At 40.8% G+C, this 14,157-nt stretch overlaps 1 protein-coding gene across 1 annotated transcript in view; it reads left to right on the top strand.

Annotated features, from left to right (window-relative positions):
• ATP13A5 (ATPase 13A5) overlaps positions 1-14,157 on the top strand; it is a 115,849-nt gene that overhangs the window by 59,552 nt on the left and 42,140 nt on the right. Inside the window, exons 13-17 of the mRNA XM_040267447.1 lie at positions 3,118-3,179; positions 5,663-5,813; positions 9,386-9,472; positions 10,126-10,282; positions 12,327-12,444. Coding sequence (XP_040123381.1) covers positions 3,118-3,179; positions 5,663-5,813; positions 9,386-9,472; positions 10,126-10,282; positions 12,327-12,444 — 575 coding nt within the window. The remainder of the gene's footprint in view (positions 1-3,117; positions 3,180-5,662; positions 5,814-9,385; positions 9,473-10,125; positions 10,283-12,326; positions 12,445-14,157) is intronic.

Genomic DNA, 14,157 nt, shown 5'->3' with positions numbered 1-14,157 from the left:
AATGAAGGTTTTGCTGCTTTTTAGATAACTGACGTTGGCAGACAGCCCCATTAGTGAGATGTTCCGAGCTCTTGAGAAGCTCACAAGCTAGATGAGGAAGAAGAAAACAGGGAAACATAGATGATGAAAACACAGTGAAATGCATGCTAAATAAGTATAAGCCAAGCACTGGGGTGTGGTTACCTGCCTCAGGTGGGAGTCATCTCTGAGCTGTGGCTTTGGCTGTCAGGCAGAATGGGCCCCAGGCTCAGCAGTGAGCAGCCCAGCAGCACACAGATACCAGGGCTGCCACAGGCAGGGAGCCAGACTCTGGGTGGTAAGAACGTGGCTACGAGGTCAGGATGCAGCTGGAACCGATGAGCCCAGGTGCTCAGGGCTTCATGTGCTCTGAAAAGATGGCTCCTTGTCCTAGACAAAGAGGAACAGAGAGCAAAGGCCAAGCTGGAGAGACACCATGAAAAGACCTGGCAAATCCTGGTCCCCAGGTAGAAGTGGCGTAGCTCTTACATCATTTCAGTTCTATTCTTTTCTAGTTTCCTTTGACAAAGAAACCTGTAAGGTTAACTTAACAGTAGCTACCTTTTAGATTCAGGGCCAGAGAACAACTCTTGACAACAATTCCTGTTACTGACTCAGCAGCCTCACCAGTGTGTAGAATATAGGAGGGAGATTTACAAAATGTGTTCATTACATATCTGTTTCTAAAACTAATTTTTCCAGAGGTGTTCCCTTTCGTTCCTGTAGAAAGCTTTTCCACATCCTTGCGCTCCTTTGCTAGACTGTCTTAAGGATGCTCGACAGCAGACTTGGCCAGACTCCATATGTTGTAATGGCATCTTATAATGCAAATACTCATGATTGGGAATCAGCAAAATGGGAAATCTAATCATGAATTTGACACTAAGTTTCTGTGTGACTTTTATAGCTGAAGTACAATTCTGTTTCTTTCTAGCTTTCATATTATAAAACTCTATCATCATGATGTTAGAATAAAACCCTCCACAATTAATTGAATTTCCATCTAGTGTTATTTCAATTTAGAAGATATTCACCACTGGGCTTCTGAGTACATTTATTCCCATATATTTCTAGTTTTACACTGGTTTCTTACAAGTTCTTTAAAACAAGTTTTCTTTCTCTCTTTTCTATTCAATTCAGTCTAAGCCTGAACTAGTATTTATACTAAGAAGTTTTATTTTTCTATCTTATTCACTTTAGAACAGCAACTGTAATTTAGTGCTTTTTCCATTTATGGCTAGTTTTATTGTATAAGGGTTATTCTCATGTAGAGAAATAACTTTGTCCCTTATCTATTTTTGCTACGGTATCATCTCTGTTTTCATGTTGAAGATATTGATGTTTTAAAACATATCTAATCATCAGGAAAACATTTCAGTTTGAATTAAGTTGCTAACTCTTGCTGAAATGGAGCAACTCAAGAGCCTTTGGAATCTAATCACACAGATTGGAGTCCTTATAAAATATAGGAGGTACATGTTTTGCTTTTTTCTTTTGCTGTTGTTGTTCTTGAAGGAATAACCTACATGAAGCATGTTAGCTCTCCTTGAAGTCCAAATTAGTTAATAAAACAAACTTTCCTGTTTCTTTAATCCAGAAGCTCAGACGTTGTCTCTCCACATGCTTTTCAGAATTCACTTAACATTTGTCTTCTGGTGGAAGCCTCCAAACAGGCTGGATTTTGGTTCTTTCTCTCCAGCCTATGTGCCAATGGACCCTTGCCCGCTCATTTTACCTTTATACTGAGACTGTCTATACCCTATTTACTCAATTGTAAGAAGAGAAAGCACTGCAGACACTTCTCTGTAAAGCATGGCGCTAATGCAAATGTGCTATGATGATAAAAGACATCATTTGATGGAAAACTGAAAACTTCAGTGTCTTATACGGTGAAGATTTACAAGAAAAAAAGTGTCAGAAACATAGGTGTCAGTGTTGAAAAGGACATTCCTATCACTTCGCAATGCATTACTGACAGTTAGAGCTGAGCCAGCGGTAGCCACCCACCTCCTTGCTCTGACAGCGTGTAGACCAGGCCAAATGCCATTGGCCTATTGCATAAAGACAGTAGGGTTTGTAATTAATAACTGACTGTGAAGCAATGGGCAAATTAAAAGTGCTGTGATAGCACTCAGCCCCATTTTGCTTTCTCTGCTACATTATCTGACAAATACTTTCCCCTGATGCAGCAAATCAGCCCCCCTCACCATTTTCCTCTTGATCTAACAGTCAAACCCATTGCTGGGCATTAATTAATATTTATTATGAGCACTTCACTTCTCTCTGTAGTCTCAAAGCCCTTTATCAACATTTCGTTATCAATCTGGACAGTCACCATGTCACCCATATTTTTAGGAAATAGCTGTGAACTGTATAGCAGTCTAGGAACTAAACAGTCTTGCAAAGAAAGAAAAAAATTCTGACCTCTGCTTTAGAAAGACAACAGGTGCCAACTGAGAAGTCAGACTGAGCTGGTTCTTGTTGGATTTCTATTCACTGAACCTTTCTCATTCAGCAACAGCAGTGGTCATGGTGATAAACAAACAAAATAAACACTTGCATTTGGTAATTAGTGACTAGACTCAACCTAATTTTCAATATGGTCTTTTGGGAATCATTTGTCACTGGCTGAATCTTTCCTTCAGGTGCTCGTCTCTGATTTAAAATTTGATGCTTGCTAGTAAGAGCTTGGCCAATATTTTATAATAAGTGTAAATGGAGTATAACCTTTAAAAATTGTAAATATCACTATAGTGATATAATACACCTATAACTTGTAGAATATTTTACACCAACTATACTTTAATCAAATATAAAAAGCAAATTAAATTTTAAAAAGAATCATTGAACAAATGGAAAATAAAAATTTTAAAAGTATGCTCTTAGAAGGAAAAAACAGGAAAACTCATGGAGAGCTGATTATCACACTTACTACAAATATAAACAATAATGAAAAAATTTTTAATAAACATCTAATGTAAAAAGAAAGGGCTTGGGACAGCTAAACATACTTTGGTTTCTTGGGAGCTTGGGCTTTGTGTAAATTATAATTAAAAGCTCTAATCTTCTGTTAAAACCCATTCTAATTTTTCTTTGCAGACTGGTACTCTTACAGAAGATGGACTGGACCTCTGGGGGACTGTCCCTACTGTTGACAACTGGTAGGCACTGTAATGAAGATAGAGTGTGTGATCGGTAGGGCTACCTTGTGACACTCCAGTCCATCCTTCCAGTGTTGAGGGATGAATCTCACATAAAATATACATAATAATTGGCTGGTACTGGCTCCCCATTAATCAACTTGCTAAATTAAATGAGTTCTAAATTCGGAATCAGAGGGGGAAAGTAGATCTTCAAACTCCACATGAAAAATGGAATAGAATAAGGTGGACGATTAGGGAGTTGAGTGAATAAAACAAAAGGCAAAGAGTGAAATCAGGACTGTGCTTAATTTAAAACTGCATAGACTTCCTGGGTGGCTTGTGAGGTGGGAAATCCAGAAAGAAAGACCTCCATCTCCCCCCTCATGGAGTTCACACTTTAGTGAGATAAAAGGTGCAAATGGACCCAACTGCAATGTACCACATGGCTGGGGAAAGAATTAAGGCACAGATATCACAACAGAGAAGAAGACATCATAATGATTGCTTGATAAAAGACACAGTCCTGATTTTTATAATAACATAGTGGATAAAAGGTAGAACTTCATTTTGAAAATGAATAGATCAAGGAATACCATCTGGAGGAGATAACAAATGAGATGGGTTTTGAAGGGAGTATGGCTGCAAATTTTACAGATGAAGTTTAAAAGCTGACACTAGGGAGCGAAGCTGAAGCTCGAATATTTTGGCCACTTGACATGAAGAGCCAACTCCTTGAAAAAGAACTTGATGCTTGGAAAGATTGAAGGCAGGAGGAGAAGGAGGTGACAGAGGATGAGATGGTTGGATAGCATCACTGACTCAATGGACATGAGTTTGAGCAAACTCTGGGAGATATTGAAGGACAAGGAAGCCTGGTGTGCCGCAGTTCATGGGGTCGCGAAGAATCAAACATGACTTACCAACTCAATAACAACAACAGGAAGTGGAGAGGGCAATCACATAAATACTACCCCCAAAATGGAGCTAGAGACAGGAGGGAGGCCCATCCTCAGAGAATGCCACCTGCACTCCCTTCCCTGCAGGGCTGGGACCCACCTTCTCACTCAGAGTGGAGACACTTCTGCTCCTGAGCTCTGGGAATACCCCTTGGGCTCCAAACAGTGGCTGAGGCTGCTGTCACTGAAGGAGTCATGCAGGGACTCTCCAGGTTAGTGACAGGGTCCTGGGTACAGCCCTGGTGCAAGGGAACAGTAGTCAGGCAGTGTGACATTGCAGAGGATTCCTGGGCTACGTGACAGTGAACTCCCTGGGCTCCTGTTAATGTGCCTCTGCTTCTGGGTACTTGGATGCACAGATCAGGTTTTGGGCCAGACAGGCAGACCTCTACGGACCAGAGCAATGAAAGGGGAAAGGGATGTTTGCAGTTTCCATTCCTTCTTTCTCTCCTTTTGCCCTAGTACTCTGAGACTTTGAGAGGAGTAGAAACCCTGGATACAGTTTTTATTCAGCTGTAAGATGGGAGGAGAGACCGTCTACTGTCAAATAGGGAAATGAGTTTTTGATGCTAGATATCCATGCTAGGAGTTTTAAGAAATAGGGGTGAAAGCCAAAGGGCTGACTTGTGAGAACTATTTGAATCCATGCCTGCTTTTTTTTTCTTTATTGTACTTATTTATTCATTCAATTTTGGGGTCATGCTGCACAACATGGGCTTCCCTGGTGGCTCAGATGGTAAAGAATCCTCCTGCAGTGTGGGAGACCTGGGTGCGATCCCTGGGTGGGGAAAATCCCCTGGAGAAGGGCACGGGAACCCACTCCAGTATTCTTGCCTGGACAGTCCCATGGACAGAGGAGCCTGGCGGGCTACAGTCCACTGGGTCTCAAAGAGCTGGATACAACTAAGCGACTAAGCACAGCATAGCACAGCATATAGTATCTTAGTTCCAGGACCAGAAATTGAACCCACAGCCCCTAAGTTGTAAGGGTGGAATCTTAACCACTGGACTGCCAGGAAAATTCCCCATCCATACCTGCTTTTACTTGAAGAAGAATGGAGCCAGCAGGCAGGTTTCCTTTCCATCCCTGCTACCCCATTGGCCTGGAGACTTCTTGCCTGGTCGCTTTCTAGAGACAGCTCTGCAATTTGCGGATGTCAGCTCTGAGGCTTCCCACATTCTACCTTCCCACAACACTGCCACCCTGTGGGCTAGCTGCAGGCAACCTGACAAAAGGCTCTGTTTGTTGTTCGGTCACTAAGTTGTGTCCAACTCTTTGCCACTCCATGAATTGCCGCCTGCCAGGCTTACCTGTCCTCCACTATCTCCTGGAGTTTGCTGAAACTCACGTTCGTCGAGTCAATGATGCCCTGTCATTATACCCAAACACTGAGAATTTATCATACAAGGTATGGGGGGAAAGGGAGCTAGTGAAGGTTTTGAGCATAGAGGTATCAGTAAATTTTATCTCAGTAAAATTGAAGGACAGGGTGTGCAAAATGATTTTGTTGAAGACCTTAACTTGCTAATTATTTTCTCTACCAGTTTCCAGGAAGTCCACAGCTTTACCTCAGGCAAGGCTCTGCCCTGGGGCCCACAGTGTGCAGCCATGGCCAGCTGCCACTCTCTGATCCTCCTCGATGGGACCATCCAGGGAGATCCACTGGACCTCAAAATGTTTGAGGGCACTGCTTGGGTAAGGTGATTGTTTTTTGGCTCAACTGAATGAGGAAAATGTGAAGAAATATCCAGTACTCACTGGGAGTGCCTAGGCTTTCCTAACTTTGGTTGAAACTCAGAGAATCATAGTAGTATATGAATGAATGAAGGTCTGATCCTACCTGAATCTCCCAATCTCTGTTCCAAAACTCTACAAACCTTTGCAACATGATATAGGGGTCTACCACCAAATAAATTTGGGAACTGATATTTAAACAAAGATAATTTGATTTCTTGATTATAGAATTTCTTTAATGTTAATATACGGTGGTATATTGTGAATATTCAAGAGAGGATATAATATGCAGCATTTACTAAACCTGTTTCACCACAAAAACCTTGACAGGCCAAATCATAGCACAAACACCCTTGGAGAAACACTCATCCAAAGCAGTGCTGTAAACACAGTAGCCACTAGCCACACTGGCTATTGAGCGTATGAACAGTGGGTATGCAAATTAGGAACTGAATTTTAAATTTTTAAATTTTAAATAATTGAAATAGCCACAATTGGCTGGTAGCTGCTGTATTATTAATAGACAGTATAAGTCTTAAAAGTGTTAGTCGGCTTAGTCATGTCCCACTCTTTGCAACCCCACAGATTGTAGCCCCCAGGCTCCTCTGTCCAAGGAATTCTCCAGGCAAGAATACTGGAGCGGGTTGCCATTTCCTTCTCCAGGGGACCTTCCCAACCCAGCGAAAGGGTTTGACACCAGAATGGAGGCCCGTCAATCCAGGGGGTTCAATTTCCTCAGCTGAGTGTGAATGACAGCTGAAGGATATAAGGTCCTACTGGCAACGGTCGGGACAGGATGGGGAAAGTACTCGACTCCACCAGTCTCTAGCTTTCTGACCTCAAATCCAGAACAAAGATTCTGAATCATTACTTCATATGTGCATTTGGATAACAATGACTCACTTCTGGAGCTTTGAAACTGTGAGCCTGCAGGGGCCAGGCATTATAAAGAGTCCAAAGAATGGAGGGTATTCATTCATTCATTAGTTAGTTAATTAACCACAGTGTTCTTCCCTTCAAAAAAATTTTTTTCTAAAACTACTTACATAAAATGCAGAACAGCATTTAAACAGAGCTGTAAAGAAGTGAAAACAAACAATTGGAGGGATGTGTAGAACCCCTCGACAGGGTGTGTGCTCAGTCAAGTTCTCTGACCCTTTGTGACCACGTGGACTAGAGCCCACCAGGATCCTCTGTCCATGGAATTTTCCACCAAGAATACTGGAGCAGGCTGCCATTTCCTACTCCAGGGGATCTTCCTGACTCAGGGATCCAACCCATGTCTCCTGCGTCTTCTGCATCGGCAGGCAGGTTCTTTACCACTCACCACCTGGGAAGCCTGAAGGACAGTTCACAAAGAGGCTAATTTAAAGATTTATTGTAGGAAAATTGTGGATTTCTAGAGGTCAAAGTAATAAAAGGGGAAACCTGTAAACAGGGAATTTCTGATATCAGTAAGTAAAATTAGAGCATTTGCTATGGAGAGATGCTTGATACTGTCGGGGGGAAAAAAAAAAAAAGCACAGCCTAAAAATTGAGTTATGTTTTATTTGACAGACAAAACTGAGGACTTAAGCCCAAGACACAGCATCTCAGATAATTCTAAGAGACTGTCCCGAAGAGGGAAGAAGGGGTATGTAGCTAGGATACATGTATAGGATTTTTTGCAGCAAAGACAAGGTGGCTGGAATTTAAAAAAAAATTACTGTTAATTAAAGAAAACCACATATCTCAAGTTAAAGAGTTTAGTGCTTTTATTTGTATGGGAAGATGCAAGAGTCTGGGCTCACTGCAATCTTTTCTTTGATATGCATCTCAGCTGTCTGGGGCTAATGTCCTGTGTTTTCACATCCTGAGTCTCCTCAGGGTGCACTGATGGAGGTGGCTGTGAGGCTCCTCTGCCCATAGGATATTCCTCCTCCAGGGGATCTTCCTGACTCAGGGATTAAACCCATGTCTCCTGCGTCTCCTGCATTACAGGAAGATTCTTTACCACTGAGCCATCAGGCATCCTGAGTCTCCTCCTAAGGGTACACTGTAGGAAGTGGCTGCAGGGGCAGGCAGAGTTTCCATCCTGAGTTCCCTCAGGGTTCACCAACCAGATGGCTGTAATGTGATGGCTTGATGGCTGCAACATTCTTTGTTTGCTGATATGGAAGGCAGTATTTTTTATTTGCAATATAAAGGCAAGACAGAAATCACTTTCCTGGATCTTAATGAAGAGGAATCAGTGTAATTATTATAAGCAAGCAGCACCAACGTCCTTACCAGCATCGCTGGTGCTGACACAGTGAGGAGCTCCACATGGTCATTATTACTCTATACGACTTTGATCCTGGTTCTAACACTGCTTCCCCTTCTCCAAAAGAGGAGGCTTCCTAAGTACAAGTGACATATGAGTTGGGGTCTTCTGTGGGGACATAAATCTTTAGTATTAGCTCTGTAAGAACTATTTTTAAGACCAGTTGTATCCACTCCAAACAGCATAACAGTGCAAGATCATTCACTGAGTTTAAAGCTGGATAAGTCTCTAGTTAAATATCTTTTGGTTATTAAGAAACTTTCACTAAGCATAAGGGGGAGTGAAAATGTTCTTATAGACTCTAAGAATATCAGCAACCATAAGGAATGTCAGAATATTTTTCCAAAGAAATTGAGATTTGGAGAAACAAAGTGATGTCCCCAAGGTTGAACAAGTAAGTGGTAGAGCAGAGACCAGATGTCATCTCTTATTTCTGACTTCTACTATTTATTTTTATCTGACTGCCTTTCCCATATTTTAGCTAAATATTGGTTCTTCAGATGGTATAACTTATAGTGCTGTAACATCCAAAGAATACAAACTATTTTCAAATATGCTTTCTAATTTGCTAGCAGCTAACTTGTAACTCTCTAGCTAACCAGTTAGGCTAGTAGCATAGACGTAGCATAAGAAGTAGTTCAAGATTCCATCCTCTGTCATCTGGGAGCTAATGTGCTCAGGTGTAATGGAGAATAGGTCTCTCTACCCTTGTCCATTTACAAGACATACCTTTTAGGAAGAGCCAGTGGGCTGCAGTTAATGCTTCCGCCGTCAGTTATTGCTGGCTTTCCAGGTGGCTCAGAGGTGAGAATTTGCCTGGCAAAGCGGGAGATGCAGGAGACACGGGTTCAATCCCTGGGTCAGGAAGATGCCCTGGGAAAGGAGATAGCAGCCCACTCCAGTATTCTTGCCTGGGGAGTCTCATGGACAGAGGGGCCTGGGAGGAACACAGTCCATAGGGCTTCAAAGAGTCGGACACAACCGAGCGCGCACACACACAGTTACTACTTCAAATGTAATCCCAATAATTCTGCTCTTTGACATTTTACAATTAGATCCTTAATTTGAATCAAAACAACAGAAATTTGGTAATGATGGTATTAAAATAATTGGCTTAGAAGAGAAAAAAATGTAAAAGGCGTTTTGAAAAGATTAAAGTGCTATGCAAATGAGAGGTATTTCTTATTGTTTTTCTCTAAGGAATCTTATGAATGTTTTCATTTGAAAGCAGATAATCGAAGATTGCAATGCAGACTACTGTGAACTTGGGATATCAGATTCAAATGTAATAATAAAGCCAGGACCAAAAGCCAGTCAGGTATAGTTTGCTTTTCTAAATTATATAAATCTTTCCCCTTAAAACTGGTGAAATTCCCCTGCCTTTTATTTGTTTTTATATTTCTATTATTTTGTCTTATCCTAACTGTATGTACAGTTGGTTTGCTCATTCCTTCATTCCTAAATTTGTCTGTTAGTTTATTCAACAAACACTCACAAAATACCTCTGTATCTCAAGCTCTGTGCTAGGTGCTAAGAGATAAAGTGATTTCAAAACTAGACGTGTTGTGCTCTGTGCTGGAGGAATACATAGACTGATAGAAAAATCAATACCAGTGCAAACAAATGCAATACAATGTGCCAAGTGCTAGAATAAAGGCTGAAGAAAGAGCAGCGGGAGTCCAGAGGTGGGGGTCAGTAGTGTTGCTGAGAGAGAAGTACCGCAGAGAAGGTGACCTATGAGCTTGGCCTGGAAGATGATTAGGATTTCTCAGGCCCCCAAGGGAAAGGGCTTTGTAGACCAGACAACTTGATGAGGGAACCGCTTTAGACTCAGCTAGAAAAATATCAATGTTGTGACAATATACCACCTCACGTCCCTGGGCTCACTGCAGAGTAAAGATTATTTGTTGGTGTGCATCTTCTAAATCTTCCTTAATAGCTTCTTAAGCTCCCCTCTCTTTCTGCACTTAGAGTCCAGTGGAAGCCATCATCGTCCTGCGTCAGTTTCCATTTTCCTCCAGCCTGCAGAGGATGTCTGTGGTTGCTCAGCTGGTGGGGGAGGATCACTTCCATGTCTACGTGAAGGGAGCCCCGGAGATGCTGGCTCGGTTCTGCAGACCTGAAACAGGTACTAACTGGCACTTCCCTCTTTCAGGAGGTGAAAATATTTAAAAACTCAGACAGAGCAAACTAGCCTAAATCAATGAACATGAAGGTGGTTGTTTTCTCGGTGGGTGGAAAGTGGGCCCAGCAGATCTGCTAAGGCAGAGGTGATCATTTCAAAGCAGACAAAAAGAGAGTAAATATCAGACTGTGGTCTTGCCAGAAAAGCCCAACCACACTGCGGCATTAGAGAAGGAGACGTGAAACAAGCATCAGGACCAATCTGGAAACTACACTGGGGTCAGAGGACCAGGGATGGTGAGAATGAGTAGCACTCAGAAGGAACCAAAGAGACAGGTCTGAACACCAGACTCACTCTCCAAATAGGGATGCTCTGTCCCCCACCTCCTGGGAGCTGGAGCCACTTATGGTGTCTCAGATCAGTGGGAGGAGAATATAAAAACAAGAAATCTTTTAGGGGAAAAAGTGATTAGAGTAAATTAGGTGGTATTAGAGCAAGGAAATTGATAATTTTCACAGCAATTTCATCTTTCTGGGCCAGATTTTAAGCTGATTTGTATTGTTTCTTCATCTTATAAACATGTACTCTCTAAGCTGCAGTCCAGATTTGTAAGAATATTGCTGCATTCAGATGAGTTCATTTGGATAAAATTGTTTTTTTTTCTCCTGATTTTCATCCATATTCTCCTTATAATTGCTGATAGCCATCAGCTTGTGCATAGAATTTTAAGAATTGGCAAATGATTGCTTTCACTTCTTTCTTTACTTGGAGTCTTTTTTTTTTTTAAGAATTCCTTCTATTATCTTCCTCATAGCTCCCATTAACTCCATCCTTTACAGACTGTTGGTCTACAGTTGGCTGTTACTTTTTTTAGGTGTCATTTGCCACCGCTTATTTGTCTGGTCAGTCTAATTCTTCTTATTGTCCTAACTTCTGATCCTTGACATATGATAATATCATATTCAGTGATTTCTTTTTCCTTCTTGTGTTTAAGAAATAGAGAGTTAGCAGCTTCCTTGAAATAGATCCTCACCTCCAGAATTATTGATATTTTAGAATTACAGAAAGTCTGTGCTGAGTGGGAGCATAGACATCTATAACCTCTTCTTTTTATGGATGGGAAAATTGAGATACAGAGGAGAGACTTAAAATGCCCAAGGTCAGGAAGTTAGCTGGCAGCACAGTGGAGACTAGAATCTAAGCTACTACACTTATTATGCTGTTTTTTCCCTAATATCTTTATATAACCATACATACATAAACCATACAAATTTTACAGACATATTAACCTTAGTTTTGATTATCATGTCAAAACACACAAAGGTTGGCATGTGTCATCCATTATCTAAATTGGCAAATGTTTCTGCAAAGAGCCAAGTAATAAATATTTTAGGTCTTGCAGGCCACACCATCTCTGGCTCAACTGCTCAACCTTGCCATTGTAACCTGAAAGCAGCCATGGGTAACAAACAAATGGGCATGGCTGTGTTCCAGTAAAACCTTAATTGCAAAAAAAAGAATGGGATAGATTTGGCCTGCAGTACGTTTCATCTGGGTAGATGGTCCTGAGGTACGTCTTTACTGTACTCAGCTAATGTATGTGACACCCAGTTGATGACCAGTACATCTTTGGCATTTATTTCTGTTAGATTGTAAGAATAACATACTGATGAAGTTGTTTGTGGCTTTTAACTGAAGTTATAGTGTTTCTATTTCTTTAAATATTTTTTTTAATGTGAACCATTTTTAAAGTCTTTGTTGAATTTGTTAAATAGTGCTTCTGTTTCACATTTCGATTTTTTGGCTGAGCAGCATAGAGTATCTTAGCTCCATGGCAAGGATTGAACCCACACACTCCCCGCCCCAAACATTGGAAGGTGAAGTCTTAACCATTGGGCTGCCAGGGAAAGCCCCGTAGTATTTCTATTAAAGCATTTCTATGGAGGGAAAGTTAAAACAAAGCACAATGACTGTATCCAGGATTTTGTTTCGGAGTTGAGCCACCTTTAGTGGGACGTGCGCTTACCTCTCTTTTCTCTCTTGGCAGTGCCCAGGAATTTCCCAAAGGAGCTAAGAAATTACACAGTGCAAGGCTTCCGTGTCATTGCCCTTGCCCACAAAGTCTTGAAGATGGAGAAGCTTTCAGAAGTGGAAAGTTTATCTAGGTAGGGAGCTCAGAAATTGGCACCAGGGCAGGCTCTGTGTGCGTGAAAAGAATGAGCCCTGGAGATGAATGGATGGAAGCCAAATCACCAGGAAACCACTTAGAGATGGAGAATCACTCATCTAATGCCTTGATTTAGAGAGGGGCAACTCTAAGCCACATTGGGGAGGACTTGCTCAGGCCACAGTGCTGGCTGGTGATGAAACAAGGATGGCAGTTGAGATCTCCTAACTCTCAGATGTCACTGAGTTATCTCTGCCCTATGTCCCATCATCCCATCCAAAACAACCAACCCCTCTTCAACTTTGGAGCATCATGTGGCTGACAGATTAGAGGTCCCCTAGAAAAATAGGGTTCAGAGAATACAGTTGTCACTTCGAATGACCTCTAGAAATTTTTAGACTTGATTTTTTTCAGGAATCAGTAGTATACCCCCTCAAAGCTGGAGGAGTGAGTGCAAATTGAGTTCCTTATATGAAATAGAATTCAGTATTCTTTATTACATTCAAGGGGTAAATTGTCCTCTGCAGAGGGTAATCTGTAAATTTTTTCTTTCTAAGTTTTGCAGTTTTTAAAGGTTGTTTTTGAATTATTTATGACAAAAGAGTAAAGAAATACTGTGCCAAATTGAATAAGAGACCATATATTTTACTCATCTTTGATTTTGTTTTGCTGACAGAGAGGTCCTCACTTAATACAATTTTTTAAAATTATCTGCCCATCTGCATAGATGTAGTGTGTTACTATTTACAACCTAAGTCCATCTACTCTAATATAATCAACAATCACATCCCTTCCTTACACTGTGTCTATTTCCCCCAACTATAAAATGTGGGATTAGATGATCTCTAATGAGTCTTCCAGTCATGACATTTTAATCTTCTAAATAGAATCACAAAGCTCATTTTGAAATATATGAATGGCACTCTCAGGTTTAGTATTCAAGGTGTTAGCTATTCTTGAGCAAACATAAAGACTCATAACACAGGATTTTGTAATTTTTCAAGATACAAATTTTAATAATGAAAGTTAAGGTCATATGTGAAGACAAGATGTATTTTGCTTGAAGTGGAATGTAGACACTACCCAGCTGCTATATATATGGAGGCAACTGTGATATTCTCATTTAAAAACTACCAGTGAGATAGACATTATTATAAATATAACAAAAAATGAGGATAAATGTGCTAGATTTCCAACCATCTCAGGTTTTCCCAAAGAATATCAGGAGCCTATTTATCATGCTTCCTAGAATATAGTTATTATTTTCAAACAGGGTAAAAGAATAGGATTTTTTTTTAGAGTCAAATTATATTTAGGAGAGGTTTCCAATTAGGAAAATTAAAAATGTTTAAAAAGCTGGCATCATAGTGAGGAAGTAGATGAGTTTCTTAGGATGGCTTAGGGAAAAAAAGACAAAAACAGAAAAAATTCCTTAACAAGACTCACCCTTTTGTGAATTTAGCCCATTTCTATTGAGCTTGGCTATTATTAGATGTCCCTCAAGGCACTGAGGATTCAGAAGTGAATAAAATCAAATCCTTGCCTTCTCAAGGCTTATATCCTACTTGGGGGAAACAAATAATAAAGTTAATCTAAACATATGGTCAGGCAGTGATAAATGCCCTGAAGGAAAAAATAAAGCAGGTTAAAAGGATTTTTTAAATGACAGGAGGGTGGTATTTTACATGAGGTGATCAGGGAAGCACTCCAA

Source organism: Oryx dammah, unplaced genomic scaffold (assembly GCF_014754425.2).
Source record: "Oryx dammah isolate SB20612 unplaced genomic scaffold, SCBI_Odam_1.1 HiC_scaffold_2, whole genome shotgun sequence".
NCBI classification, from domain to species: domain Eukaryota; kingdom Metazoa; phylum Chordata; class Mammalia; order Artiodactyla; family Bovidae; genus Oryx; species Oryx dammah.
The sequence above is the reverse complement of the archived record's forward strand: the minus strand, read 5'-3'. Positions and strand labels throughout refer to the sequence as shown.